This window comes from Bufo gargarizans, chromosome 6 (assembly GCF_014858855.1).
Source record: "Bufo gargarizans isolate SCDJY-AF-19 chromosome 6, ASM1485885v1, whole genome shotgun sequence".
In the NCBI taxonomy this organism is placed as follows: domain Eukaryota; kingdom Metazoa; phylum Chordata; class Amphibia; order Anura; family Bufonidae; genus Bufo; species Bufo gargarizans.
The window spans coordinates 388,864,232-388,891,054 of record NC_058085.1 but is presented as its reverse complement, the minus strand read 5'-3'; the positions used below and the strand labels follow the sequence as shown (position 1 = coordinate 388,891,054).

General features: G+C 43.3%; 1 protein-coding gene across 1 annotated transcript; it reads left to right on the top strand.

Moving 5' to 3' along the window:
• The first annotated feature begins 865 nt into the window (after positions 1–865).
• LOC122941113 (ankyrin repeat domain-containing protein 2-like) lies at positions 866–18,668 on the top strand. Its single transcript, XM_044298124.1, has 9 exons — positions 866–1,048; positions 1,672–1,779; positions 4,746–4,907; positions 6,547–6,654; positions 7,700–7,798; positions 9,288–9,386; positions 10,830–10,928; positions 15,663–15,761; positions 18,396–18,668. Exons 1-9 carry the CDS (start codon positions 980–982, stop codon positions 18,492–18,494), a joined length of 942 nt encoding a protein of 313 aa, XP_044154059.1. The 5' UTR covers positions 866–979; the 3' UTR covers positions 18,495–18,668.
• Positions 18,669–26,823: the final 8,155 nt, after the last annotated feature.

Genomic DNA, 26,823 nt, shown 5'->3' with positions numbered 1-26,823 from the left:
TATCCCATGATTAATAGTCTAGTATATGAAAACCTCTTTTTGAAAAAGCTAGTACTGGCCCTGTACCTCACATGGATCCAGAGATCTCCCCAGTCATTGTTTAAAATGTTTGGCTAGATTTATTTCAAGTTGGCAGCTCAGGAGGAGTGTCCTTTCTTAGAGGATGTGTCCTGTCTGCTGCAGCTAGTGGCAGCTGAAGGATAGAACTGAGCATGTGCAGGACAGAGAAATTAGAAAAAGAGCAAACAGCAGGTGGCGCTATACAGATAGAGTTCAGTGAATAACTCAGTAACTATATTGAGTTACATGCAATTACAAGAGTATTCAGATCCAGGTGCTGGTTTGAAAACTGGAGAATATTATTCGTGGAGCAATCCCTTTAAGAAAACTATCAATTTCCCTTTTTGTGTCATCCCTATTTCCTCATAGAGTGTAAGCTCTTACGAGCAGGGCCCTCACTTCTAATGTTTTAATTGTATATTACCCAGTAATTTATTTTGGTCAGTACATGCACCCTGTGAACGGCAAAGCGCTGCGGAATATGTTGGCGCTATATAAATACAGATTATTATGATTGTTATTATTACTATTACAACAAGAGAAGGGAGAATGATCCTGGGGCTGTTGTGACATGAAGCCCTTTAGGAGGGGGTGTAAATGTGACATAAGGTCAGGGCGAGAGACATGACATAATGTAAGAGGATGAGCTCATGCCGAAGGCTCCCAGGTCATGTGCAAGAAGGCTACACCTGTTGGTTTTGGAATGGTGGGCCCTGAATCCTCTGAAAGAGAGATGGGTGGGCTGTCCCTGGACCTCCTCTATAAAGGTCTCTGGCCATTGAGGGCGAGATGGATAACTCCTCTCTCTACTCGCAGCGTGCTCCCCATACAATCCTGCTGCCCGTTATATCAGACTGTACGTACGCCAATTTAACGCCGTAATAATATCTGATCGCAATACAGTTTTGGAATATAAGAAATGGAGGACAGTGTGAAATGGGCCACCGACATTATTGACCAAAAACTGGAACTCGAGCAAGAAAATGAGGTGAGCGATAACTTTATATCTTCGTAAAATGGAAGATTTTTTTTACATTTCCTCCAGGCACAAATATTACGCAGTGAATTATTATGATTTTATATAATAGTATATTATATTCATTATTATAGCATTTTTTTGCATTCCTCAAACTGATTTATTTTTTGTTGTAGATTTAGTTTTTCTAAACACAAAACACGAATCTAACTCTTCTAACTTACCTTGTGTATTATCATGCGTTACGATTGTTTTCACTTTTTGTTTTTTAAAATTTTTTACATTTGCTGTCCGCTTTTTTAAAGCTTTTGTTAGCATAGATAGATAGCAGCTAGATGGATAGATAGACTTTTCCAGTACAGTGAGTAGTACCATGTAATGACTGGTATCAGTGAAGTACGGTAATCTAATCCCAGTGACTGGTGCCAATAGTGTAATTACCACAACGTGGTTTAGAAGTGTGCCCGGGGTACAGCATGGGTCTCATATAGGAGATAATCATCCTGCTAAGAATACTCGGATTGTCACTACGCTCCTGTATTAATCCCCATCAACTTCTCGTTGTCTTCTAATCACTTTCTGCTTGTCTTTTTATTTGGTAAATGTAACAGAAAACACAACTGCATTTATTTTAGATCATGAAACCTCGATTTCGGAAAATTGGTTTGATTGACATAGACCAGAGTGAATTCAGTGAAGAGAAGTTCAAACCTCCAATCAACAAGAATCTTGCAAATTTGCAGGTATGTCTGTCTATCTATCTATCTATCTATCTATCTATCTATCTATCTATTATCTATCTCATATCTATCTATCTATCTATCTATCTATCTCATATCTATCTATCTATCTATCTATTATCTATCTCATATCTATCTATCTATCTATCTATCTATCTATCTCATATCTATCTATCTATCTATCTTCTGTATCTATCTATCTATCTATCTATCTATCTATCTCATATCTATCTATCTATCTATCTATCTATCTATCTATCTATTATCTATCTATTATCTATCTCATATCTATCTATCTATCTATCTATCTATCTATCTATCTATCTATCTCATATCTATCTATCTTCTGTATTTATCTATCTATCTATCTATTATCTATCTCATATCTATCTATCTATCTATCTATCTCATATCTATCTATCTCATATCTATCTATCTATCTATCTATCTATCTATCTATTATCTATCTATCTATCTACTGTATCTATCTCAGATCTATCTATCTATCCATCATCTATCTCATATATTATATATCTATCTATATATCTACCTTGTATCTATCTATCTATTATCTATCTATCTACTGTATCTATCTCATATATTATATATCTATCTATATACCTACCTTGTATCTATCTATCTATCTATCTATCTATCTCATATCCATCCATCATCTATCTCATATATTATCCATCTATCTACCTTGTATCTATCTATCTCATACAGTATCTATCTATCTATCTATCTAATCTACCTATCTATCTCCTATCTATCTCATATATTATCCATCTATCTATCTTGTATCTATCTATCTCATATCCATCCAGCCATCTATCATCTATCTCACATATTATCTATCCACCTATCTGTCAATAGTCATAGTTTTCAACATTTCACTCTAAGGTTTTGTGCCCTAAATTCCCTTCAGTTGTCTTTTAATGCCTGTTTTGTGGGGTTTTTGCAATTTTTTTTAAAACAAATGGTTGTTTACTACAAAACTTCATTTTCAGCTCATGGTTTTTGGCTTTTTTTTATGCTGCCCATTCATTTCAGTGAGAGATTTAGCGCGGATTCCGACCCAAGAGGCGGTGTGCTGGTTTTTCCACGTGGAAAAAAATAAGTAAATGCTGCTTCCCAGTAAAATGAATAGGAGGTTGTTTTGAAATGGTTTTTTTTAGCTGATTTTGAGGTGGAAACACTCCAAAATTAGGGCCAAAAAGCTCTGTGTGAACTGGCCCTAACACATTTTTATAGCGAGCAGCTGAACACGCACAGCAGCTGTAAGCACCACACGGCACCGCATCACGTGGTTCCATGAGCTTTCATGACTTTAGTAACAAAAGTCTTTGGGTCACTGAAGAGTTTTGGATCAAAAAAGCTGAAAATGTTAATAGACACAGTTAATTTCAAATACGTTTTCTTAATTTCACATTTCTATACTTCATTGCATTTGGTCACATTTTCATGGTGGTACTGTCCTTTTAAGGCCTCATGCACACGAATGTATTTTCTTTCCGTGTCCGTTTCATTTTTTTTTTTTGCGGACAGTATGCGGAACCATTCACTTCAATGGGTCCGCCAAAAAAACGGAAGTTAGGGCTCATGCACACGACCGTATGTATTTTGCGGTCCACAAAAAACTGATCGGCAAAAAATACTGATGATGTCCGTGCGAATTCCGTATTTTGCGGAATGGAACAGCTGGCCCTTTATAGAACAGTCCTAACCTTGTCTGTATGCGGACAATAATAGGACAAGTCCTATTTTTTTGCGGAACGGAAATATGGACATACGGAAATGGAATGCACATGGAGTAACTTCTGGGTTTTTTTGGTTTCCGCTTACAGTCCGCAAAAAAAACGGAACGGACACAGAAAGAAAATATGTTCGTGTGCATGAGCCCTTACTCTGTGTGCATTCTGTTTCCGTATGTCCGTATTTCCATTTCGCAAAAAAATAGAACATAACAGACAAGGATAATACTGTTCTATTAAGGGCCAGCTGTCCCGTAAAATATGAAATGCACACAGATGTCATCAGTTTTTTTGCGGACCGCAAAATACATACAGTCGTGTGCGTGAGCCCTAAAGCTGGCCATACACTTTAGATAAATGTCGCCCAGACCTGCTGATTTCAGGAAGACTGGCTGATCTTCTAATGTGTATGATGGTGTTCTGACTCTACCCCGATGAAACATCCAAGAAAAGAAGGATCAGGCATGTTGGATTTCAGCATGCCTACTGCTTTGTTCTGAAGGGAGATATAGCAGCTCCCTCTCCTCCCCCTATTGAGAACACATGCACAATCGGCTGAACCAAGCATGCATGTGTTTGGGGGTTCCAAAAAAAAAAAGATGTCGGTGGAATGAACATTCATTTGATAGCCATCTCAGATGTATAAAGTTGGCCAAAGGTGCCACCCAATGTGCATGGAGGCCTCCCAATGTCGAGGGGGTGACGAGTGAAGCATGTTTCTAGGTGGTTTGTGGATTTTTCTGGTAGGTCAGGACATGGTCTAAAATTTCCCATGAATGGGGATCCAATTGTTGAGAGGTACGCTATCACTGGTGCTCATAAGAATCAAATAGGAACAAGTTAGATACTTATGGTTCATAAGTATCTAACTTTTTCCTATTTGATTCTTATAAGCACCAGTGATAGCGAATGGGGGTCTGCCAGGTCCAGTTGACATTAGATATCAGTAGGTTCTGATAACAAAAATCTATGGTCTTTGATCATCTTGATGCTTTTTACAGTCTTTACTCATAGAATGATAGAGTATCCAGTTGGGTAGCGCTGTCCTTTTTCCTTCTGCTGTACCATCCTTGCCTAATTTTTCTCAAGCACTATAGATCCTAATGAAGCCTATAAAACTTCATAAGTTCCTATAAGAAAATGTTTGTCCTTCATCCTATGTCTGGCCCACCAGTAATATGTGATTAACCACTCAAGGCATGTTGACTCTCACAGGGTGAAGAGCGGATACGGAAGACCTCTGTGGATTTGCGAAAGGAAATAGTAGATGTTGGCGGAATACAAAACTTGATTGAAATACGCAAAAGGAGACAAGAGCGGAAAAAGAAGAAGTCACAAGTAGTCGCACCAGAACCGAAGCCAGAAATAGAGGACATTGTAAGTATGTGGTGTATTTAGTATACTATGTGGATGTAGGTTGGTTCCACCACCACTGGTGGTGTCAAGCCTATACGAGACACCTTACTGTGTAAGGTGAAATACAATCTAGTTAGGTGGAGTCTATATTATAACCAACATAGCTCATCCTTGACTTCCTTTAAGTTATTAAGGTAGGTTCTCTTAAACCCATGTGCGGCGCATGTTGCCTCTTCAAAGATGGTGCCCACTCCAGAGAGGGTGATATAGCCACTGGTTGCCTGCTGTTTCACACAGCAGACACTTGAAGCTAATGTCTGCAATCGGTGATATTGGTGATCACAGCCATTTAACCTCTCGGCTCTATGGTCAATTTGATCATGACATCTGGCGCGGGTCTTTCCCCAGGAGTGGAGCACAAACATCTCCTCCGTGTGGCGATCAGTGGAAACATTTGTTCGTTGTGGTAACCTGGGTCCTTCTGAAGGATATAAGGCTACCCCAGCAATAGTTCCTATGAAGCCCAGTCTGTGGCAGGGCTCCATAGTAACACAATAGAACTCCCATAGGTTGAAGTGGTAATTCATTGTAGTCTATGGGAGAAGTGATCACAGGATCACATGTTAAAGTCATCTAATGGGACTTTAAAAAAAAAGTTAAAAAGTTAAAAAAAATATTACAAAAATATAAAAAGTCCCCTTTCTTCATATTAAAAATAAAAACAAATAAATAATAAAACATTTTAAATCAATTTTACAGCGTGTCCCAAAATGCCTGAATTTATCCCATAGAGTGAACGGCATAATGTAAGAAAATCAAAATGGCTGATTTGCAGTTTTTTTGGGCAAGAAGTCATCAAAAGTCATCAAGTTTGATCAAAAAGTCGTAAACACTCCAAGTGGTATTAATAAAAACTATAGATCTCCTTGCAAAAAAAAATGAGCCCTCACAAAGCTCTGTAAGCTATAGGGGTCAGAATATGTGAATGCTAGGGGGAAAAAAATTTTTGTTCCAAAGTTTTTTGTTTTTTTTGTATTAAAACACAAGAAAAACTATATAAATGTGGTATTATTGAATTCATACTGACCCAGAGAATAAAAATAACAAGTCAGTTTTACCACATAGGGAATGCCATAAAAACGAAACCCATAATACTATAGCGCAATTGCATTTTTTTCCAATTTGGAATTTTTTCCAGCTTCCCACTACATTGTATGTGATATTAAATGGTGCCATTAGAAAGTACAACTTGTCGCACAAGAAACAAGCCCTCATATGAAGTTATGGCTCTGAGAAGACAGGGAGTAAAAAACAAGACACATAAATGGAAAATCACAATGTCTTCGAGGGATTTAAAGTGGGAGTCTATATGCAATCAGTTTGTCCTCAAAATGGCAGGCCAGTGTCCATCTATAGATATGGTTGACTCAGTTTATATTTATATCCTATTGGAGATTCTCCCACCATCATAATCATTTGGCAAAGTAGGGCACACAGACTGCATCCGTATTGTATGGATCTGCGATTTGTGGACCCCAAAATGGATACATTTGTGTGCATAAGGCCTCATATTGTGTTATGTGAGTACATAAAATTCATCACATAAGTCAACGTAAAGGATAATATACCACCATTCACAGAAAACACATTTGATCTACAGACAGAACCCATCAGTCCTGACAGATTCCTGAAAGCCGCTGTTGAAGGAAAGATGAATATAATTGAGAAGTTCTTAGAAGATGCTGGTTCTCCAGACACTTGTGATGAGGTATGTCTAAAATAGATCTCCTTAGCTTGTTCACGCTGTCCAAGACGTTCCCGTTATCAAGAGTATCTCATCAAGACATTTCTTGGCCCACTTTTTGAATTCCATAACTCGAGCCAGAGGCTTGCCCCGAGATTAAGTTCTACGTTCAATCATCATAACATTCATTATCCTTGGCCTAATTTACTGAGAACATGACTGAAACTTGCAAGCACGGCACATCTTACCAGACGAGGTGTAAAGTGATCCACTCATGTGACATCTCTGTAATTATTTATTTATTAGCTTAAAAATAGAAGACCCAGAGCCTCAGGGATTCAAGGTGGTTGTAACTAATTTAAAATACATGTGAAAGTCCCGGGGCTAGGCGTAAGGTGAGATCAAGGACAAAGTACTCTTTTGCAGGACAGGCAAAGATCTGCATGCAAAGGCTCTTTACTATAGATGCTTACATAAATGTGAGCCCCATGCATATGGTCATGGCCATTGGACTCCTTTGTATCTTCTATGGTCCATCTTGTAGCCAATTGTGTATTTCTGGAGGACATCAGAGGTAAGAACCTAATCCAGTGTAAAGACTAACCACCTTCCCATACATAGCGGCTCATGGATATTGCTGAACCTGTTGGGCCCATATGACATAATGTCTGGGTCACATGAGAAGGAGCTACTCAAAAGACTAATTGTGATTTGTGAGGTTCCCGCACCATCTGAGGATTTGTCCAGTAAAAGGAAAATGGTGCAGATCCTGTGGGACAGATAGACATAGCCCCCAGACAGCATTAACCCTTCTACTGCCCTAATGGCAACCGTAAAGAGTACCACCTCTCAGTCTTTTGGAGCAGTATCCCATGGCTTGGTGGAGATAATGGATAACCCTTTCAAGATGTGGGAATGACCTAATGCAATTGCTGCCCAGAATAGCATTCAGCTCCGAAACAGGAAGACTATGGCTCTATGGCTTAGAGGGCTCTTGTCCGTTGCCGTTTTTCATGCTTTTTTCTCTCTTCATTCTGAAGACCGCTAATTGGTGGTTTTATTTTTGCAGTTCAAGCGAACGGCTCTCCATAGAGCTTCCTTGGAGGGACACATAGAGATTATCAAGAAACTCATAGACAGTGGATCTTCTGTCAACTTTAGAGATCGGGTAAGGCAGCAAAGTGTATTACTAAGCCTACAGTAATCAGTGGAGATGTCTGCTGGATGTCAGTCAGTGCCACCACTCTTCTCATCCCTGGACAGAAGGGTTGGGTATGTGCTCCTTTTACCATGAGATGGGGTGGCAACAACTGTAGGCTGGTTCCCCGTTTCTTTGTTTCCTAATGCTGAGGTCCCATATTCACATGTATAACATGGGGATAGTGTGGACAGGACCTACGTGTCCCTCTTCTGCCCCATATCATTAGCACAGCACCCTTGGCACAACCCCATGGGCGGCCTTCCCAGACTGCCCAGTAATTGATACTGGGAGGCCAGAGTGGTCATAAAATCTGCTTTGGCAGTAAGAATTGTCTATGAAATTTCATATTGGTCCCTTATATGGGACCTCTCCCGTGTGATCAGATGCTATGGGCTTCACTGGCATCTAGTAAAGTGACACCAGGCATGATTAACCTCTACACCTCACTAGACCACTAGACATAATGTCATTAATCCCTTGAACACCAGAAATGCTGACATCAACCCTTCACTATCCTACACCACCAAGGGTATCGACCAGGGTTGAAAATATAATTCATAGGGCCCCTAGCAAAATAAAATGTCGCCCCACCACCTAGTGTAAGAAAATTAAAACAGAGCATAGGTTGCAATAACTAAAGATAAATATAATAGCATCATATATCAGAAAACCCACATTATAGAAAAAAGACAGCATATTGTTATTCCCCATAAGAAGGCACAATGTTCGTGCACCTGATTGCAATCCCCCCCCCCCCCCCCAACGGTTATTATAGCTATAGTTATGCCCATGATGTTGACAGTAACCCTTTAACCTAGATGAGCAAGAGTGCTGTCAATAAACCCTTACTTCCCTAGACTACTAGCGATGTTGACATTAATCCTTTACTGCCCTAGACCACCAAGGAGGCTTAAACTCTATAATAGGACTATATATTAGAAAACTCACATTATAGCAAAAAGCCACATATTGTTATTCCCTACAAAAAGGTACAATGTTCTTGCACCCGATTGGGCCCGCCAACACCCATGGTGTTGACAATAACTCTTGACTAACCTAGATAAGCAAGGATGCCATCAATAACCCCTTACTTCCCTAGACTAGGGATATTGACATTAATCCTTTACTGCCCTAGACCACCAAGGATGCTTAAATTGCTCTATGTTATTGTCAATAATACTTACCCTGACCTAGGCTACCAGGGATACTTACACTGCCCTAGACCACCAGTGATGTTGTTATTTGTCAATTACCTACACCGAGTCATATTAGCTAATAAAAATCCTGCAATGTGATGCAAGGCCCCCAGGATCATGTCAATTTTTTTAAGGGTAGTATTATTGGTACGGAAGGTGTTGACACCCCTAGTTTTAGTCTGTTGATTTACTAGCGCAGCCTGGAAGTGGTCTCTGCGTTGTGAAGAATGAAAACCTATTTTTTCATCTTTTCTTTGTAGCTAGATAGCACCGCCGTTCACTGGGCCTGTCGTGGGGGTAAGCTGGAGGTTGTAAAGCTGCTACAGGACAATGGGGCCGAAATCAATGTAAAAGACAAGGTAAGTGTTATCAATATTAATTGCATGAGTATTCTTCTTATATTAAGTAATAACAAGTATCAAAACAGGCATTCTTCTTATCCCAGGCTAAAAATCTGTTTTTCAATTGGTCTCTATCAAATTTTTTCCAATTTTCAGTTTTCACTGCTTCTGCCGACTGTTCGTTCTGCTTTTCACTGAAATCCACCAGAGAGCCGCTCTCACCGCTTGATTTGTAATGCTTATTTCTGGTTCCCTGATGGCTCATAAATACTCATTTAACCTGAAGTCTTATTGGTTTGATAGGAGTCTGTGACAGATTTCAGTGATAAGCAGAGCGGTCTGCAGAGGCAGTGAAAACTGAAGGTTGCAGAGGACATAAGGCCCTGATTTATCACGTCTGCACTCCCGGATTCTGACTTCACAAAGTCACAAAATTAGGCTTTTGTGACTTTTTGCATTTTTACACTACTCTAGTTATGAATTCTGGTTGGGAAAGTGGCCATGGTTATCTATGTTAATGAGCTTCCCTCTGGATTTATCACTGGCGCTTTTTTTTAAAAGTCGCAATCTCATTCCAGTAGGAGAGTAGAGCAGGAAAACTGGAGGAGCCTTCCTAGACAGAAGTGTTAGGTTTAAGGGTCTATTCACATGACCGTATGTCCACCATGCAAATAGTGGGTCCGCAAAACACGGGCACCGGCTATGTGAACTTCATATCGCGGTGTGCATTGACTAGAATGGGTCAGCGATCTGCAAGATACTACAAAAGATAAGACATGGCTTATCATTTGCGGAGCGGAGACGCAGATTGGAAGCCCACGGAAACCCTTTCATGGGCTTCCTTGTCCGTGCTCCATACTGCAAAAGATAGGACATGTCCTATCAATTGCAGTATCTTGCATTCATTCAAGTCAATCAATCAAGTCCGCGATACAGAGTTCACATGGCTGGTGCCTGTTTTTGGCCCACGGGCACGGCGGTCATATGGTCGTGTAAATGGGGCCTAAGGTCATTGATAAATGTGTGATAAGGTATACCAACAGAGACTCAAGCAATGTTTAGTTCAGATATTCCCCTGATGATAAATTCCCCCCAAATTGTGGAACATTTTTTTTTATTAAAGATTCATGATTTTTATTCCAAAATGGATAAATAGATAGATAGAAGATAAATAAATATGAGATTGATGATAGATTGTTAAACATTTTTAATAATAACCAGTTGGAAAAAGGATTTTTAGCCCAAGATAGATAGATATGCGATAGATAGATAGATACAGTAGATATGAGATAGATAATTAGATAGATTGTAGATAGATAGATGATATATATATAGATACAGTAATTAGATAGACAGATAATTAGATAGATAGTAGATAGATATAGATAATTCCCACAATTTTTTATTTACTTTTGTGCCTATGATATTCATTATTAATTTTATTTGTACACATTTTTCCAGGTTTTCAGCACCCCCCTGCATGTAGCTACACGTACCGGCCGCGCAGACATAGTGGAGCATCTCATCGCTACTGGGGTGGATATAAATGCCAAGGACAGGGTAAGCCCTGCATGCTTCTGTCGTCTCGTATGACTGTAAGGTGGACGGTGATACCACGAGACGTCTCCAGTTGATGGTTTTCCTGACATGTCAGTCAAACATCACGCATTTTACATCAGTCATGGTCGGGCAGTTGTGGAGAACAAGGAGATCCCAGTCCCTGTTTGTAGCAAACAGGTGACCCCAGTGCTACCTAAAAAATTTGCACTGGTACCCCTTATTCTTAATAATGATGGAGCCACTCCAGCCTTCAGGGGGGGGGGGGGGGCAAAAGAGGTAAATGAGGCCAATGACCACCACTAAGATATAACTGATAATGGCTGCGTGACTTCCTACCTTCGTATCCAAGTAGTGGAGCAGACCGGACCGGCAGATGCTCGGGTTAGATGGATCCAAAACGTAGACACGGGAATGAAATCAACATGGGTTTATTTGATCCAAATACAGGGACAACGATGATACAATACTGTAATGTAGTAGTGGTGTTGAGCCTAACTGCTGGTCAAAAACTGATGCCTTCACTAGCCCAAAAATGTTAGACTATCCAGTCACACAGCTATGCAGCACTGAAAATGACTCCAGGAAGTGACATGGACTGAGGCAGCTAAAACCACGCCCAGCAGAGAAACAATTTTACTAGCAAGAGCAGAGGCGTGCAGCATACAATTCTGGCCGGAAGATGGCGGCAACAGAACTATACGTAGAAACAACATGGTGAAAGAAGAATTAATAATACAGTGTACAATTAAATAAGAGGAGAACAGCACACTGCCCGTCTGAAATTCCCATTGGGGATTTCACTATGAAAAGTGTCCATAAAATATAGAACAACCTGTAACAAAGAACATGTTAGAATGCAATAAAACATAACAATATAGTCGTATTCCGACTTGGAATGGAGAAGATCCACGAAGTTCAAGTCCAGTCCTGTTCACCCCGCAGGGACGTTCTCGATGGGTAGTATCAAAATGAGTTTGTTAATTGGCCTTGCGAACGTTTTAAGCTCACCCTTTCTGAAGATCTTCAACTCCACCTTCCGGACCTTGCCATCCTTGCTAGGAAAAACCTTTGTAATTAGTCCCATAGGCCAGTCAATCCATTCGGTTTGTTGCTCCATCATCAACACGAGGTCTCCTTCTTTCAAGTTTGGTTTGTGGTGTTGCCATTTTCTTCTTCCTTGAAGAATATTAGGATACGCCTTTCACCACCTTTTCACACACATTTCAAGTGTTTTTGGTAGATATTCGCATGAGTAAATTCTCCACTAGGCATTAGCGTATTTTCAGTTTTTTGGGTAAGTAAAATAGCCGGAGTCAATATGGCTGGTGTTTCAGGATCCATAGACACTGGCACAAGGGGTCTTGAATTGATTATGGCCGAAACTTCAGCGAGAAGGGTGACTAGAGTCTCATGTGTGAGTCTTGAAGAGTTTACATCCGTCAACGTAGAATTTAAGATGTTGCGTGAGATCCCGATCATTCTCTCCCAGGAGCCCCCCATGTGGGGACTATGAGGAGGATTGTAAATCCATGTGGAACCCTTTTCCGCCAACTGATCTTGAATGGGCTTGGTGTCGATGTTCAGTTCTCTACAGGCTCCGATTAAATTGCTTTCACGGTCATACCTCAACTGTTTCGCTGGTCCTCTGATGGCGAAGAACCGTCTTAACTTAAGTCATTAAAAAGGCTGGATGTGTCCATGGATTCTATAACCTCTATGTGAACAGCTCGCACACTCATGCAAGTAAATAGTACAGCCCAATGCTTACTGTTTGCGTGACTGCCACGGGTCCTGCGAACACCATCCATGGCCCAAAGACGTCGAGGCCAATGTAGGTGAAAGGCGGCTCTGTACATAGTCTTTTTGTGGTAGTGTCGGATCAGCAAGACGGTGATATGATGTTTGCCGGGAATGACGAGAGGATTTTGTTCTGCAACTCCTAGGTGGACTTGATTCAAACAACCACCGACTCTGAGAAAGCCAAAACTGTCAATAACTGGATTTAAGTTGGCAAGAGGGATTTTTATTGGGATTTGCTGTTTGTTGTACAAGCACTTCCATTATACGTTGAATTCTCCCTGCTGGACGTGATGTATTATGAGGGACTAACTATGAGAGATGTTCTCAGCAGAGAAGGGTTTATAGCAGACATGCCAACCATGACAATCTTTATCTTCGTGAGTATTGTGATAACATCTCGCAATGTGCACTAACCTTGCAATAGTTCTGACGAGTCTCATCCAACTGGAGAAACGCTCAAAGCGCTGACAACCAAGGCTGGAGGTTTGCTTTGTTCCAGTGACTAATGCACTAACTTCAATGCGGATTTCTGGATTATTATCCGGATCATGAATGCTGAAAACTTCCTGTACACATTCGTCCACCTGTCCTAGCAGAAACTCCGGACCTGTAAGCCAAGTAGAGTTAGTAAAGGAACCTATAGACATAGGCCTAGCAGCGTGATCTGCTGGATTAAGTTCGGATGGTACATAGTGCCATTGTTCAGGTTTAAAGGACCTTCTGATTCTCTCTATGCGGTTACTGATGCACACATAAAATCGTTTGTCTGATTGTGGATGTAACCTAAAATGACCTTACTGTCCGTGTAATACTGAACTTCATATATGTCAACACCCAGTTCTTGTTGTATGAAGTCCGCAATCTCCACTGCCAACACAGTCCCACAGAGTTCAAGTCTGAGAATAGTATGATCGGGCTTGGGGGCTAACTTAGCCCTACCAAAGACGAATCCAACGTGATTTTGATTGTTGGGTTCTGTGACCGCTGCTATGGCCTCTGTGGAGGCGTCCGAGAACATGTTGAGTTCCTTCTGCTAGAGGTAAGTGAAGTTTCAATATGGCATCTCGGGATGTGAATCCCATCCAAGGCACACAAAGATTGCTTCCAGGCTTCCCATTTTTGCTCTTTATTGGAGGGAAATGGGGTATCCCAATCCTTGATGGTTTCAGAAAACTGTCTCAGTAGGGATTTACCTTGTATGGTAATGGGCGCTACAAATCCTAGTGGATCAAATAGGCTGTTCACCACTGATAGGACATTACGTTTTGTGAATGGCTTGTCTGCACAACTTATTTGAAAACCGAAGGAGTCAGCCGAGAGATCCCATCTGAGGCCCAAGCTCCTCTGCACAGGTGGACTGTCTAGTCCCAGGTTAATGTCCTTGAATCCAGGTGCATTTTTTGGATCCATCTAGGTGTATCAAACCATTAGATGGATCCAAAACGTAGACATGGGAATGAAACGTGGGTTTGTTTGATCCAAATACAGCAACAACGATGATACAATACTGTAATGTAGTAGTGGTATTGATGCTGTCCTGTTGATGTCTTTCCTGAGGCTAACTGCTGGTCAAAAACTGATGCCTTCACTAGCCCAAAAATGTTAGAATATCCAGTCACACAGCTATGCAGCACTGAAAATGGCTGCAGGAAGTGACATGGACTGAGGCAGCTAAAACCACGCCCAGCAGAGAAAAAACTTTACTAGAAAGAGCAGAGGCGTGCAGCATACAATTCTGGCCAGCAGATGCGTCAACAGAACAATACGTAGAAACAACATGGTGAAAGAAGAATTAATAATACAGTGTACAATTAAGGCCTTATGCACACGACCGCTGTGTGTTTTGCGGTCTGCAAATGGCGGATCCACAAAACACAGATGGCGTCCGTGTGCATTCCGCAATTTGCGGAACGGCGCGGACAGCAATTGATATAACTGCCTATTGTTGTCTACAAAACGGACAAGAATAGGACAGGTTACATTTTTTTTTGCGGACCACGGAACGGAGCAACGGATGCGGAAAGCACACGGAGTGCTGTCCGCATCTTTTGCGGCCCCATTGAAGTGACAACGGTCGTGTGCATGAGGCCTAAATATGAGGAGAACAGCACAATGTCCTATCCTCAGGACAGGTCATCAGTATCTGACTGGTGGTGATACGACTCCCGGCACCCCTTCCCAATCAGTTGGTGAGTGCTGTGGCCTCTTCCTAGGCCAGTAATCAAAACCCATCTCACCCCAGGGCAAACTAGATTAAGGGCTCGTTCACACGACCGTGCCGTTTTTTGCGGTCCGCAAATCGGGGATCCGCAAAACACGGGTGGCGCCCGTGCCAATTTGCGGAACAGAACAGGAGCCCTATTATAGAAATGCCTATTCTTGTCCGAAAAACGGAACGGAACAACGAAGCAACTGTCCGCATCTTTTGCAGACCCATTGAAATGAATGGTTCCGTATACGGACCGTATGTGGAATGCAGAAAACGGCCTGTATACGGAACGCAAAATACGTTCATGTGAACGAGCCCTAAGACCAGCGTATGAAAGATATAGATAATGGGGGAGATTTATCAAACTGCTGTAAAGTAGAACTGGCTTAGTGGCCCATAGCAACCAATCAGATTTCAACTTTAATTTTTCACAGCTCCTTTGGAAAATGAAAGGTGGAATCTGATTGGTTGCTATGGGCAACTAAGCCAGTTCTACTTTACACCAGTCTGATAAATGACCCCCCCCCCCCCTAGTTCAGGGCCTAAGCGGATGGTGCCCGTGTCATGCTCCGGCCCTACATCTGAGATAACACACTGCTGTGTTTGTCGGAGTGCTCCTTTATAAAATCTCTTTCAAATTTCCCACATTTTACTGATCTGAAGCTCCTGGTCTGTTTGATATATATGATATTTATTATAATGTCACCCTTGGTTTGTGGTTACAGGAAGGTGACACCGCGTTACACGATGCTGTCAGGCTTAACCGGTACAAAATCATCAAAATGCTGATAATTTATGGCGCCAACATGATGACAAAGAACGCAGTAAGTGCAGACCGGACTTTTGGAGGATACAGGCCTAAAGCGCTTTTTATCTGAATTATATATGTGGCGATAGCTACAGTGTATGGGCAGCCTTAAAGGGGTTTTCCAGAATATAATATTGCTGATCTATCCTTAGACTACTAGGCCATCGGTGTATGATTAGTGGCGGTCCGCGGTGCTCGCTGGAGTGCTGCATCCCAGTGCTGTCAGCTCAGTACCATACACGGCCACATGGACAAGAGTGGCGCTGTGGCGACTACATCAGCCAAGGTGCAGAAACCTCCTTCTCTCTGTCAGTCAATCACATACATTGATGGCCTATACCAGGGATGCCCAACCTGCGGCCATCCAGCTGTTGCAAAACTACAACTCCCAGTATGCCTGGACAACCTACAGCTTTTAGGGCATGCTGGGAGTTGTAGTTTTGCAACAGCTGGAGGGCCGCAGGTTGAGCATCTTTGGCCTATACTAATAAAACACCTTGAATTAGTGTTATTTCCTGGACAACCCCACAACAAATATGTTATTTTGGTAATTTTTTTTGGGTTGATGGCGGTGCAATATGTCTGTGGAGGTTTTCATTCATCCAGGTCATGGTGTATTAGTAGTAGTAAGTCAAAGCAATTGGACTGGGCTCAATAGGTCATCACTGGGCATGCGCCGAGCCCAGTGACGCCCGATGCTCGCTCTTCCCTCAGTCTCCAGCACATCGCACTGGCGCAGCCCTCAGTGGGTACTGCGTCTGCGCGAGACTTCGCTCGGCCGTCAGGGAGGGGGAGGAGAGGGATGAGACGCTGTGGGCGGTTACCCTGGGTTCACACCTGAGCGTTTCTGAGACGCGCGATTTACGCACGTATTTGTGATTGACTGCAGTGTTGTCCAATGAGTCAGTGGGCCAAAACGCGCGACAAACGCCCCAAAAAAAAGCTCAAGAACTTGTTTATGCGTCGGGCATTTTACAGCGCGTTCAAACGCTCAAGTGTGAACCAGGGCCATAGGGAAGCATTGGTTTTCACGTGTTGAGCGTTTTACAGCGCGTTTGAACGCGCTGTAAAACGCTCAGGTGTGAACTTAGGGTTAGGGATTCAGGAGGAAGGCGTTTTGGGCACACAAAGTGGAACATAACGCCCCTCTGGGCACCTTCAGGATTAATTAGCATAATTATAAAAGTCGTTTTTCAGCAAAACCACTGGACGGATTACAGTATAGAACAGCAAAGCCGATTCAAGGTAATCTGTGGAGCATGACTGGTTTAAAATCTGAATTTGTGTTATGAGAGGTGACAGAATCCCTTTAAATCACCCTCTTTCCCAACAATAAAAATAAACAGTAAAAAAAAAGATCATTTGCACCGCCATGTCCCAAAACACCAGAATGCCAGAGCCTCCAACACAGCTCCGTAGTCAGACTGTAAATATGTAAAAAAGTTATGGCGGTCAGAGTATGGCGATGCAAAGGAAAATGTAGTTATTTTTTTCCAGGTTTTTATTTCTTTATGAGCATTAAAACAAGAAAAACGATACAAATGTGTTATTGCTGTAATTATACTGAGGGAACAGGTCAGTGTTACCACATAGGGAACGCCGTCAAAACGAAATCCATAAAAATATGGAAGAATTGCATTCTTTTTGTCCAGTTTCACCCCATTTAGAATTTTCTTTCCAGCTTCCCACTATGTAGTATGCAGTATTAGACTAGGGCTACACGGCGACATGTTGTCGCGCGACAATCTTTATAATGATAGTCAATAGTGTCACACTGCGACATGCAACATACTGCGACACGACAGTAGCAAAAAATCCATCCAAGATAGAAAATTATAAAAATTGTCGCACGACACGTTGCAGTGTAGTTGTGCCCTATATGTCGCACGTCACATGTCGCCGTGTAGCCCTAGCCTTAAAGTTGGCCCCAATAACTTGGGTACTAAAACTAACAACTTAAATTCAGTAGTTACTGATGTAGAGATGTAACTAAGGGCTCATGCACACGAACGTATTTCCTTTCCGTGTCCGTTCCGTTTTTTTTTTTGCGGACCGTATGCGGAACCATTCATATCAATAGGTCCACAAAAAAACGGAAGTTACTCCGTGTGCATTCCATTTTCATATGTCCGTATGCATGTTCCGCAAAACATGTCTATTCTTCTCCGTTTTGTGGACAAGGACAGACATTGTTAAAATGGATCGGCAAAAAAAAACTAAAAATGATGCAACATGGAAGACACACGGATGACATCAGTTTTTTTCGGATACGCAAAATACATACGGTCGTGTGCATGAGCCCTTAGGGTATGATCAGACAACATGGCCTCTCTGCAGATGAGTCCCACGCAGCTGTACGAGCCCGCAGCAGATGCTAATTAAACTAACTAGGACTGCACTGTTTATTCAATCTGCATTGTTAATGGTTGCACTGTATTGCGGCAGCTGCGCGTCAATTAACAATGCAGAATAACTATACAGTGCAGTCCTAATTAGTTTGATTAGAGCCCGCCGCTGCTCATAGGGCCACATTGTACTCGACTGCAGTGTGGCCGCATCACAACCGCACTGTGTGCTTGTACCTTAACTGGACTGTGGTTTTTATAATGCTCATCAGAGTAACTCCCATTCTCCTTTGTGTGTGACGCAGGACGGTAAAACCCCGACAGATCTCGTGCAGCAGTGGCAGTCGGACACCCGGGAAGCACTGGTGAAACAGACAAACCTCGGCTCGGAGAAGCAATTATAAAGCGGCTTCTGATGTGCACATAGTAGATTCCCGGATGTGATTATAGTAAATGCTTCGGAATATTATTTTTGTAAATGCAAATTGTTGATTTATGTACAGGCATCTCATGTTATATAGTGTAAACTGATGTAAAAAGCATCGCTTCTTAGGAAATAAAGCTTCTGTTGTGAGTCACGTGCTGGAGGTGTGGATTCTGTACAGGGGTGGGTTGGCCATAGACCCTACTGGGAAATTTCCTGGTGGACCGATGACCAGAGGGGCCGCACAAGCCCTCCCTAGAGCCGCTGTCTGGACACATAACGATCTGATGCTCTCAGCGTTAATTATTGCTAGGAGGAGGGGGTGCAGAGGTAGCAGTCGCTACCGGGCCCAGGAGCCTAAGGGGGCCCAAAGCCTCTTCTGGTACATAAGAAGACACTGGTATTATAGAAAGTGCACACTGGTCAGGTTACACCTCTGGCTGGAGGGAAGGGGTTAGCCCAAGAATTTGGCATGGGGGGGTTGTTTATGATGGCATTTTATTTATTTTAAGCTAAAAAAAATTTTTTTCAATTGGTCTTTACAAAACATTTTCTGCTGTTTTTGTGATACATGAGGTTCAAAACCAGTCTTTTTAGAAAACTGTCTCAGCTGAGTTGACTTATGTGAAGCCTTATCTCCGATCTCCTGACGTCATAAACACTCCTTCTAGCTGAACTCTTATCAAACCGATAAGAATATGGCTCAAATGAGTGTTTATGATGTCAGGAGATCGGAAATAAGGCTTCACATGAGCCGTCAGCTGACGGGACTCAGGAATAACTGTCTGCAAAAATACTGATTTTTAACCACATGTATCACAAAATATAGACTAATTGAAAAAAATATTTTTAGCCCAAAATGAGTAACATGCAATCATAAAATCCCCAGGTAGCGGCCTGTAGAATAGACTTGTTTTAGTGGTGGCAGTGGTGATACAGCAGTAACGAGGACAGGAGCAGAGCCGGGGGTCACCGCCAGTAGAGCAGGCCAGGGTACGAGAGGGGAGCGTTGGGGTGCAGAGGTAGCAGTTGCACAAGGGTCCTAGTGCCTGAGGGGCCCTATAGAAGTGAATGGGAGCAATGGACACCGTGTAAGGCCTCTTTCACACGAGCGTGACGGATTAGTTCCGGATGCATTCAGTGAAAAACGCGTGATTTTCGAAGCAAGTTCATTCAGTTCTGCCTCCGATCGAGTTCAGTTGTTCAGTTTTTATCGCGCGGGTGCTATGCGATTTAATGCGTTTTGCACACGCGTAATAAAAAACTGAAGGTATACAAACAACATCTCTTAGCAACCATCTGTGAAAAACGCATCATACCCGCACTTGTTTGCAGATGCGATTTTCATGCAGCCCCATTCACTTCTATGGGGCCGGCGTTGTGTGAAAAATCGCAGAATATAGAACATGCTGTGATTTTCACGCAACGTACAAGTGATGCGTGAAAACCAACGCTCATGTACACAGACCCATTGAAATGAATGGGTCCAGATTTAGTGCGGGCGCAATGCGTTCACATCACGCGTTGCACCCGCGCGGAATACTCGTTCGTGTGAAAGGGGCCTAAGGGCTCATGCACACAAACGTATTTTCTTTCCGTGTCCGTTCCGTTTCTTTGCGGACCGTATGCGGAACTATTCATTTCAATGGGTCTGCAAAGAAAACGGAAGTTACTCCGTGTGCATTCTGTTTCCGTGTGTCCATATTTCCATTCCGCAAAAAAATAGAACATGTCCTATTATTGCCCGCATTACGGACAAGGATAGTACTGTTGGAATGGTCACAGACGTCATCCGTATTTTTTGCAGATCCGTTTTTTTGCGGACTGCAAAATACATACGGTCGTGTGCATGAGGCCTAACACAGCATTGACACGTGGTAGCATGGACCTTTTGGTTGTTTCTGTAACTCCTGCCCCCACTTAAGATATATTCTGATCTCAACCATAAATTAGTAAATTAGATGCTCCTTTAAAGATTAGCCGTCGCCTCTCCTGACACGTCTTATTTGGCAACTACTTGCATTCCCAATGTAATAACTATTCTGGTGCATCTATCCTTATGACGCTATGATGTGCCATTCCTCTATTATTTCTGCTAGAAGTTATGAATGAATTTTCAATGAAGGTCCAGATGGGTGTTACCAGTTGGGGAGTGTCCTTGCACAGTCCCCAGAACTGATTGGAAAGTGGAAAGATTGTGCAAGAACACACCCTCAACTGGTAACACCCATCTGGACCTTCATTGCAAATTGCTAGCAATTCATTCATAACTTCTAGCAGGAATAATAGAGGAATGGCACAACACAGAATCATAAGACTAGAGGCTCCAGAATTGTTATTACATGGGGGATGAAAGAAGTTACTAAAGCAGACATGTCAGGAGAGGGGACGGCTTCTCTTTAAACACATTCATCCCTTTTATTTGCAGCCCGAGATGCAGACTTTGATCATTCTTGTTTAGATCGGTTCCACTTTACCTGTGTTTTACCTCTGGAGCTTATGTCTACAGTCACTGCAGGGTAAGCACAGTATGAATGGCGATAGATGGTTAATCGCCGCAGTACACGTGTCCTACATACTCACAGGAATGAGTCCGCTCAGTGGCCTCTCGATGCTTCAGGATGCAAGTCTTCTCGCACTGCAATACATGGATGCCTCATACATATGACCATATCTGTTTTAGGGTCCACAAACCGCGGATCCACAAAACACGGATACCGACCATGTGCATCCCACATTTTCATCCAGCCCTATTGCAGAGCTGCCTATTCATTTTAGCAAGAAAGACAAGAATAGTACATGTTCTATTTTTTTCGTGGAACGGCCGCACTTTATGCTGTCCGCATTTTTTGCAACCCCATTGAAATGAATGGGTCTGCATCCGATCCGCCAAAAGGATGCAGAAAGAAAATACCGTAAAGTCGTGATCATGAGGCCTTAAAGGGGTATTCTCTTCTCAGACAATGGGAGCATATCGCTAGGATATGCTCCCATTGTCTGATAGGTAAGGAACCTGCACCTATCTCTAAAACGAAGCCTAGCACGAGGCCGGCAAAGTGGTGGCCGGCGGTGCTGGGTCCGGCCACCACCAAGCCTTCCTACTAGCCCGCCGAAAATAGCCAGCGCATTCAGCTATTTTCGGGATCCCCATAGAAATGAATGGGAGCAGACCACGCTTGCGCGGCCACCACTCCCATTAATTTCTATGGGACCAAAGGAAATAGCCAAGCCAGCGCTTGGCTATTTTCGGCGGCCCCATAGAAATGAATGGGGGGCAATTGTGCATGCGTAGTGCACCCTCCAAGACTTTGCCGGTCCGTTTAGGAGATAGGTGCTGGTCCCAGAGTTGGGACCCACACCTATCAGACAATATCCTAGCGATATACCCCCATTGTCTAAACGAATGAAAAGGTCTGCAACCTTCAAATATACAGTACAGACCAAAAGTTTGGACACACCTTCTCATTCAAAGAGTTTTCTTTATTTTCATGACTATGAAAATTGTAGATACACACTGAAGGCATCAAAACTATGAATTAACACATGTGGAATTATATACATAACAAAAAAGTGTGAAACAACTTAAAATATGTCATATTCTAGGTTCTTCAAAGTAGCCACCTTTTGCTTTGATTACTGCTTTGCACACTCTTGGCTTTCTCTTGATGAGCTTCAAGAGGTAGTCACCTGAAATGGTCTTCCAACAGTCTTGAAGGACCTCCCAGAGATGCTTAGCACTTGTTGGCCCTTTTGCCTTCACTCTGCGGTCCAGCTCACCCCAAACCATCTCGATTGGGTTCAGGTCCGGTGACTGTGGAGGCCAGGTCATCTGACGCAGCACCCCATCACTCTCCTTCATGGTCAAATAGCCCTTACACAGCCTGGAGGTGTGTTTGGGGTCATTGTCCAACTAAACGCAAACCGGATGGAATAGCATGCCGCTGCAAGATGCTGTGGTAGCCATGCTGGTTCAGTATGCCTTCAATTTTGAATAAATCCCCAACAGTGTCACCAGCAAAGCACCCCCACACCATCACACCTCCTCCTCCATGCTTCACGGTGGGAACCAGGCATGTAGAGTCCATCCGTTCACCTTTTCTGCGTCGCACAAAGACACGGTGGTTGGAACCAAAGATCTCAAATTTGGACTCATCAGACCAAAGCACAGATTTCCACTGGTCTAATGTCCATTCCTTGTGTTCTTTAGCCCAAACAAGTCTCTTCTGCTTGTTGCCTGTCCTTAGCAGTGGTTTCCTAGCAGATATTCTACCATGAAGGCCTGATTCACACAGTCTCCTCTTAACAGTTGTTCTAGAGATGTGTCTGCTGCTAGAACTCTGTGTGGCATTGACCTGGTCTCTAATCTGAGCTGCTGTTAACCTGTGATTTCTGAGGCTGGTGACTCGGATGAACTTATCCTCCGCAGCAGAGGTGACTCTTGGTCTTCCTTTCCTGGGGCGGTCCGCATGTGAGCCAGTTTCTTTGTAGAGCTTGATGGTTTTTGTCACTGCACTTGGGGACACTTTCAAAGTTTTCCCAATTTTTCGGACTGACTGACCTTCATTTCTGAAAGTAATGATGGCCGCTCGTTTTTCTTTACTTAGCTGCTTTTTTCTTGCCATAATACAAATTCTAACAGTCTATTCAGTAGGACTATCAGCTGTGTATCCACCTGACTTCTCCACAACGCAACTGATGGTCCCAACCCCATTTATAAGGCAAGAAATCCCACTTATTAAACCTGACAGGGCACACCTGTGAAGTGAAAACCATTTCAGGTGACTACCTCTTGAAGCTCATCAAGAGAATGCCAAGAGTGTGCAAAGCAGTAATCGAAGGAAAAGGTGGCTACTTTGAAGAACCTAGAATATGACATATTTTCAGTTGTTTCACACTTTTTTGTTATGTATATAATTCCACATGTGTTAATTCATAGTTTTGATGCCTTCAGTGTGAATCTACAATTTTCATAGTCATGAAAATAAAGAAAACTCTTTGAATGAGAAGGTGTGTCCAAACTTTTGGTCTGTACTGTACATTTTCATGGCTTCATTTTCCAAAATTGCTGCTTGCTGTCAGTGAATGGGGACATTCCTGTTCCTATCCAGAGGCTGAAAACATGTATAGACCTAATACTTTTCAAAGTTGAGAGTTTGCCAGTTTTGCAATCCTCTGTGACCTAAACCTCTCACACATTTTACCTTCCCTGAAACATTGTAATAAACCGTCAGGACAGCACAGCGATTTCTGCTCTGAGGTATGTAGCTCACGTAGAATTGCAGAGATCGGATACAATTGTAGCCATCTATTATCTACAATGAGGATAGGAGGTGGCCATACACTTCAGAAAGATGTTGGCTGAACCGTTATTCAACAGACAGCCAGGAGTGTAACTACCATAGCGGGAGACCATGTGACTGCTATGGGGCCCAGGGGAAGAGGGGCCCCCCAGTCTTAGTTGGGATCATCTCCTCTTCTACTGGGGGTGAAAACTTGGTTAGGACTCTACCCTCTAAAGGAACAAATGAAGCAGTGGTAAAAATGGCCCAAGGATCACTGAAAGGGGTTTAGGCAGAAACCCTTGTGTCCGGTGTGGGGGGCCTGGTTCGATCCTTGCTGCGGGGCCCTTACTTCTCTGTGTACCCCACTGCCCCCACCCCTTGTAGACATGCGCTCACAACTTGCATGTATTCTTGATGGGCACGGAGGAATAAGCTGCTGTCAGACACCTCCGGCAGTTACTTATCTCCCTTGAGAATAAAGGATCAGACATATTAAAATCTAACTGCCCAACCCTTCTTTTCCCCTACATCTGACTTCTCGGGGGGAAAGTCAGGAAGCCCCCATATACATTAAATGGTTGGTCAGTCCCTCCAAAATCAGCGGGTGCAGCCCTACACATGAGATAACCGTTGTCAGCCGAGTGATTGATCAACAGCTATCCCCCCTCATCCTCCTATAGCAGGGGTCAGCAACCCTCGGCACTCCAGCTGTTGTGAAACTACCATTCCCAGCATGCTCCATTCATTTCAATTGGAGTTCAGAGAAGAACACAGCAAGTATGCATGCTGGGAGTTGTAGTTTCATAACAGCTGGAGTGTTCTATACACATGCATGCTCGCCTGAGCATGGGCAGAAGAGAGAAAGCCCTTTGTAGGCAATATGGCTGGCGGTGGCTTATCTCCTGTGAACAAAAGGAACAGGCAGTCGAAATCCAACATGTCCAAACCTTATCTCCCCCCACATTAGGCGACTTCCACACTCGCGTTTTGGCTTTCCGTTTGTGAGATCCGTTCAGGGCTCTCAGACGCGGTCCAAAACGGATCAGTTTTGCGCCCCAATGCGTTCTGAATGGAAAAGGATCCGCTCAGAACGCATCAGCTTGCCTCCGATCAGTCACCATTCCGCTCTGGAGGCGGACACCAAAACGCTGCCTGCAGCGTTTTTCTGTCCATCCTGGGAAGCGAAGCCAAACAGATCCGTCCTGACACACAATGTAAGGCCTCATGCACACGACCGGGCCCTTTTTTTGCGGTCCGCAAAAAACGGAAGCCGTCCGTGTGCCTTCCGAAATTTGCGGAACTGAACGGGCGGCCCATTCTAGACATGCCTATTCTTGTCCGCAAAACAGACAAGAATAGGACATGCTATATATTTTTTTTGCAGGGCCACGGAACGGTGCAACGGATGCGGACAGCACACGGAGTGCTGTCCGCATCTTTTGCGGCCCCATTGAAGTGAATGGGTCCGCACCCGAGCCGCAAAAACTGCGGCTCGGAGGCGGACCCGAAAAACGGTTGTGCGCATGAGGCCTAAGTCAATGGGGACGGATCCGTTTTCTTTTACACACTCTGGCACAATAGAAAACGGATCCGTCCCCATTGTCTTTCAATGGAGTTCATGACGGATCCATCTTGGCTATGTTACAGATAATACAAACGGATCCGTTCATGACGGATGCATGCAGTTGTATTATTGTAATGGATCCGTTTTTGCAGATTCATGACGGAGCCGCCCAAAACACGAGTGTGAAAGTAGCCTTAGCCGTCAGGGGAGAGTCGGGGAGGCCCCATACACTGTAAATAGTCGGCCAATAGATCTAATGTGTATAGCCAGCTTTAGGCTAGATCCACACGACGACATTTGTCGCGCGACAATTTTTATAATGGTAGTCTATGGCGTCTCACTGCTACATGCTTCGACTGCCACGCGACAGTCACAAAAAATCCATTCGAGATGGATTTTTCTGCGACTGTCGCGTCGCAGTCGCAGCATGTCGCATGTTGAAGTGCGATGCCATAGACTACCATTATAAAAATTGTCACGCGACATTGGTGCGACAAAATGCCACTCGACAAATGTTGCAGCGTAGACCCAGCCTTAGGCTACATGCAGGGGCGTACCTAGAGCATTTGGCACCCGGGGCGAGCCCTTTGTTTGGCACCCCCCCCCCCCAAGAAAGTTAAGAAAACATGCACAAACTTTTTTCAATGTTATCAATAATATTTATTACAAAACATTCAGACATCCGCATGTGTTTTGCGGATCCGATCCATGTATCAGTGGATCCGTAAAAATCATACAGACCTCTGAATGGAGCCTTACAGGGGGGTGATCAATGACAGGGGGGTGATCAGGGAGTCTATATGGGGTGATCAGTGGTTCATAAGGGGCATCTCCTCTCCTACATAGCGCCACATACCTCTTACATCCAGTGATGTCACCTTTGATGTAGACGTTCTCTTTCCTCATCTTCTCCATTCAGACCAGACCGCCATGATGATTTTTCTGCCATCTCCCGTCTCTGCAGAGATTGAGAAACAGACATTAGTTTCCTGCCACCCCCAATACTATACTGCAGAAACAGTCCCCCTGGGAATACTACTATAGTGCCCTAGTAATCATGTTCCTCATAGCCCCCAGTAGTAGTAGTAAAGCTCCCCATAATACCCCCTAGTGGTACTAATTTTCCCTATAATATGACAGTACATGAAATACCCCCACTTAGTGCCCGCAGTTGAGCTAATGTCCCCATAATGTATGCCAGTATAAAATACCCCTATATAGTGCCCCAGTAAATGCCCTCATACTGCTCCTCTCCCCCTTCCCCATAGTGTCCCCCATAATATGCCAGTAAAAAAATGCCCCTTAGTGCCCCCAGCAGATGCCCCTATAGTGCTCCTCCCCCACAATGTGCCAGTAAAAAAATGCCCCTTCTTAGTGCCACCATATGCCTCAATAGTGCTCCACTCCCCCATAGTGCCGCTCTCCCCTATAGTGCCTCCCATAATGTGCCAGTAAATAATGCC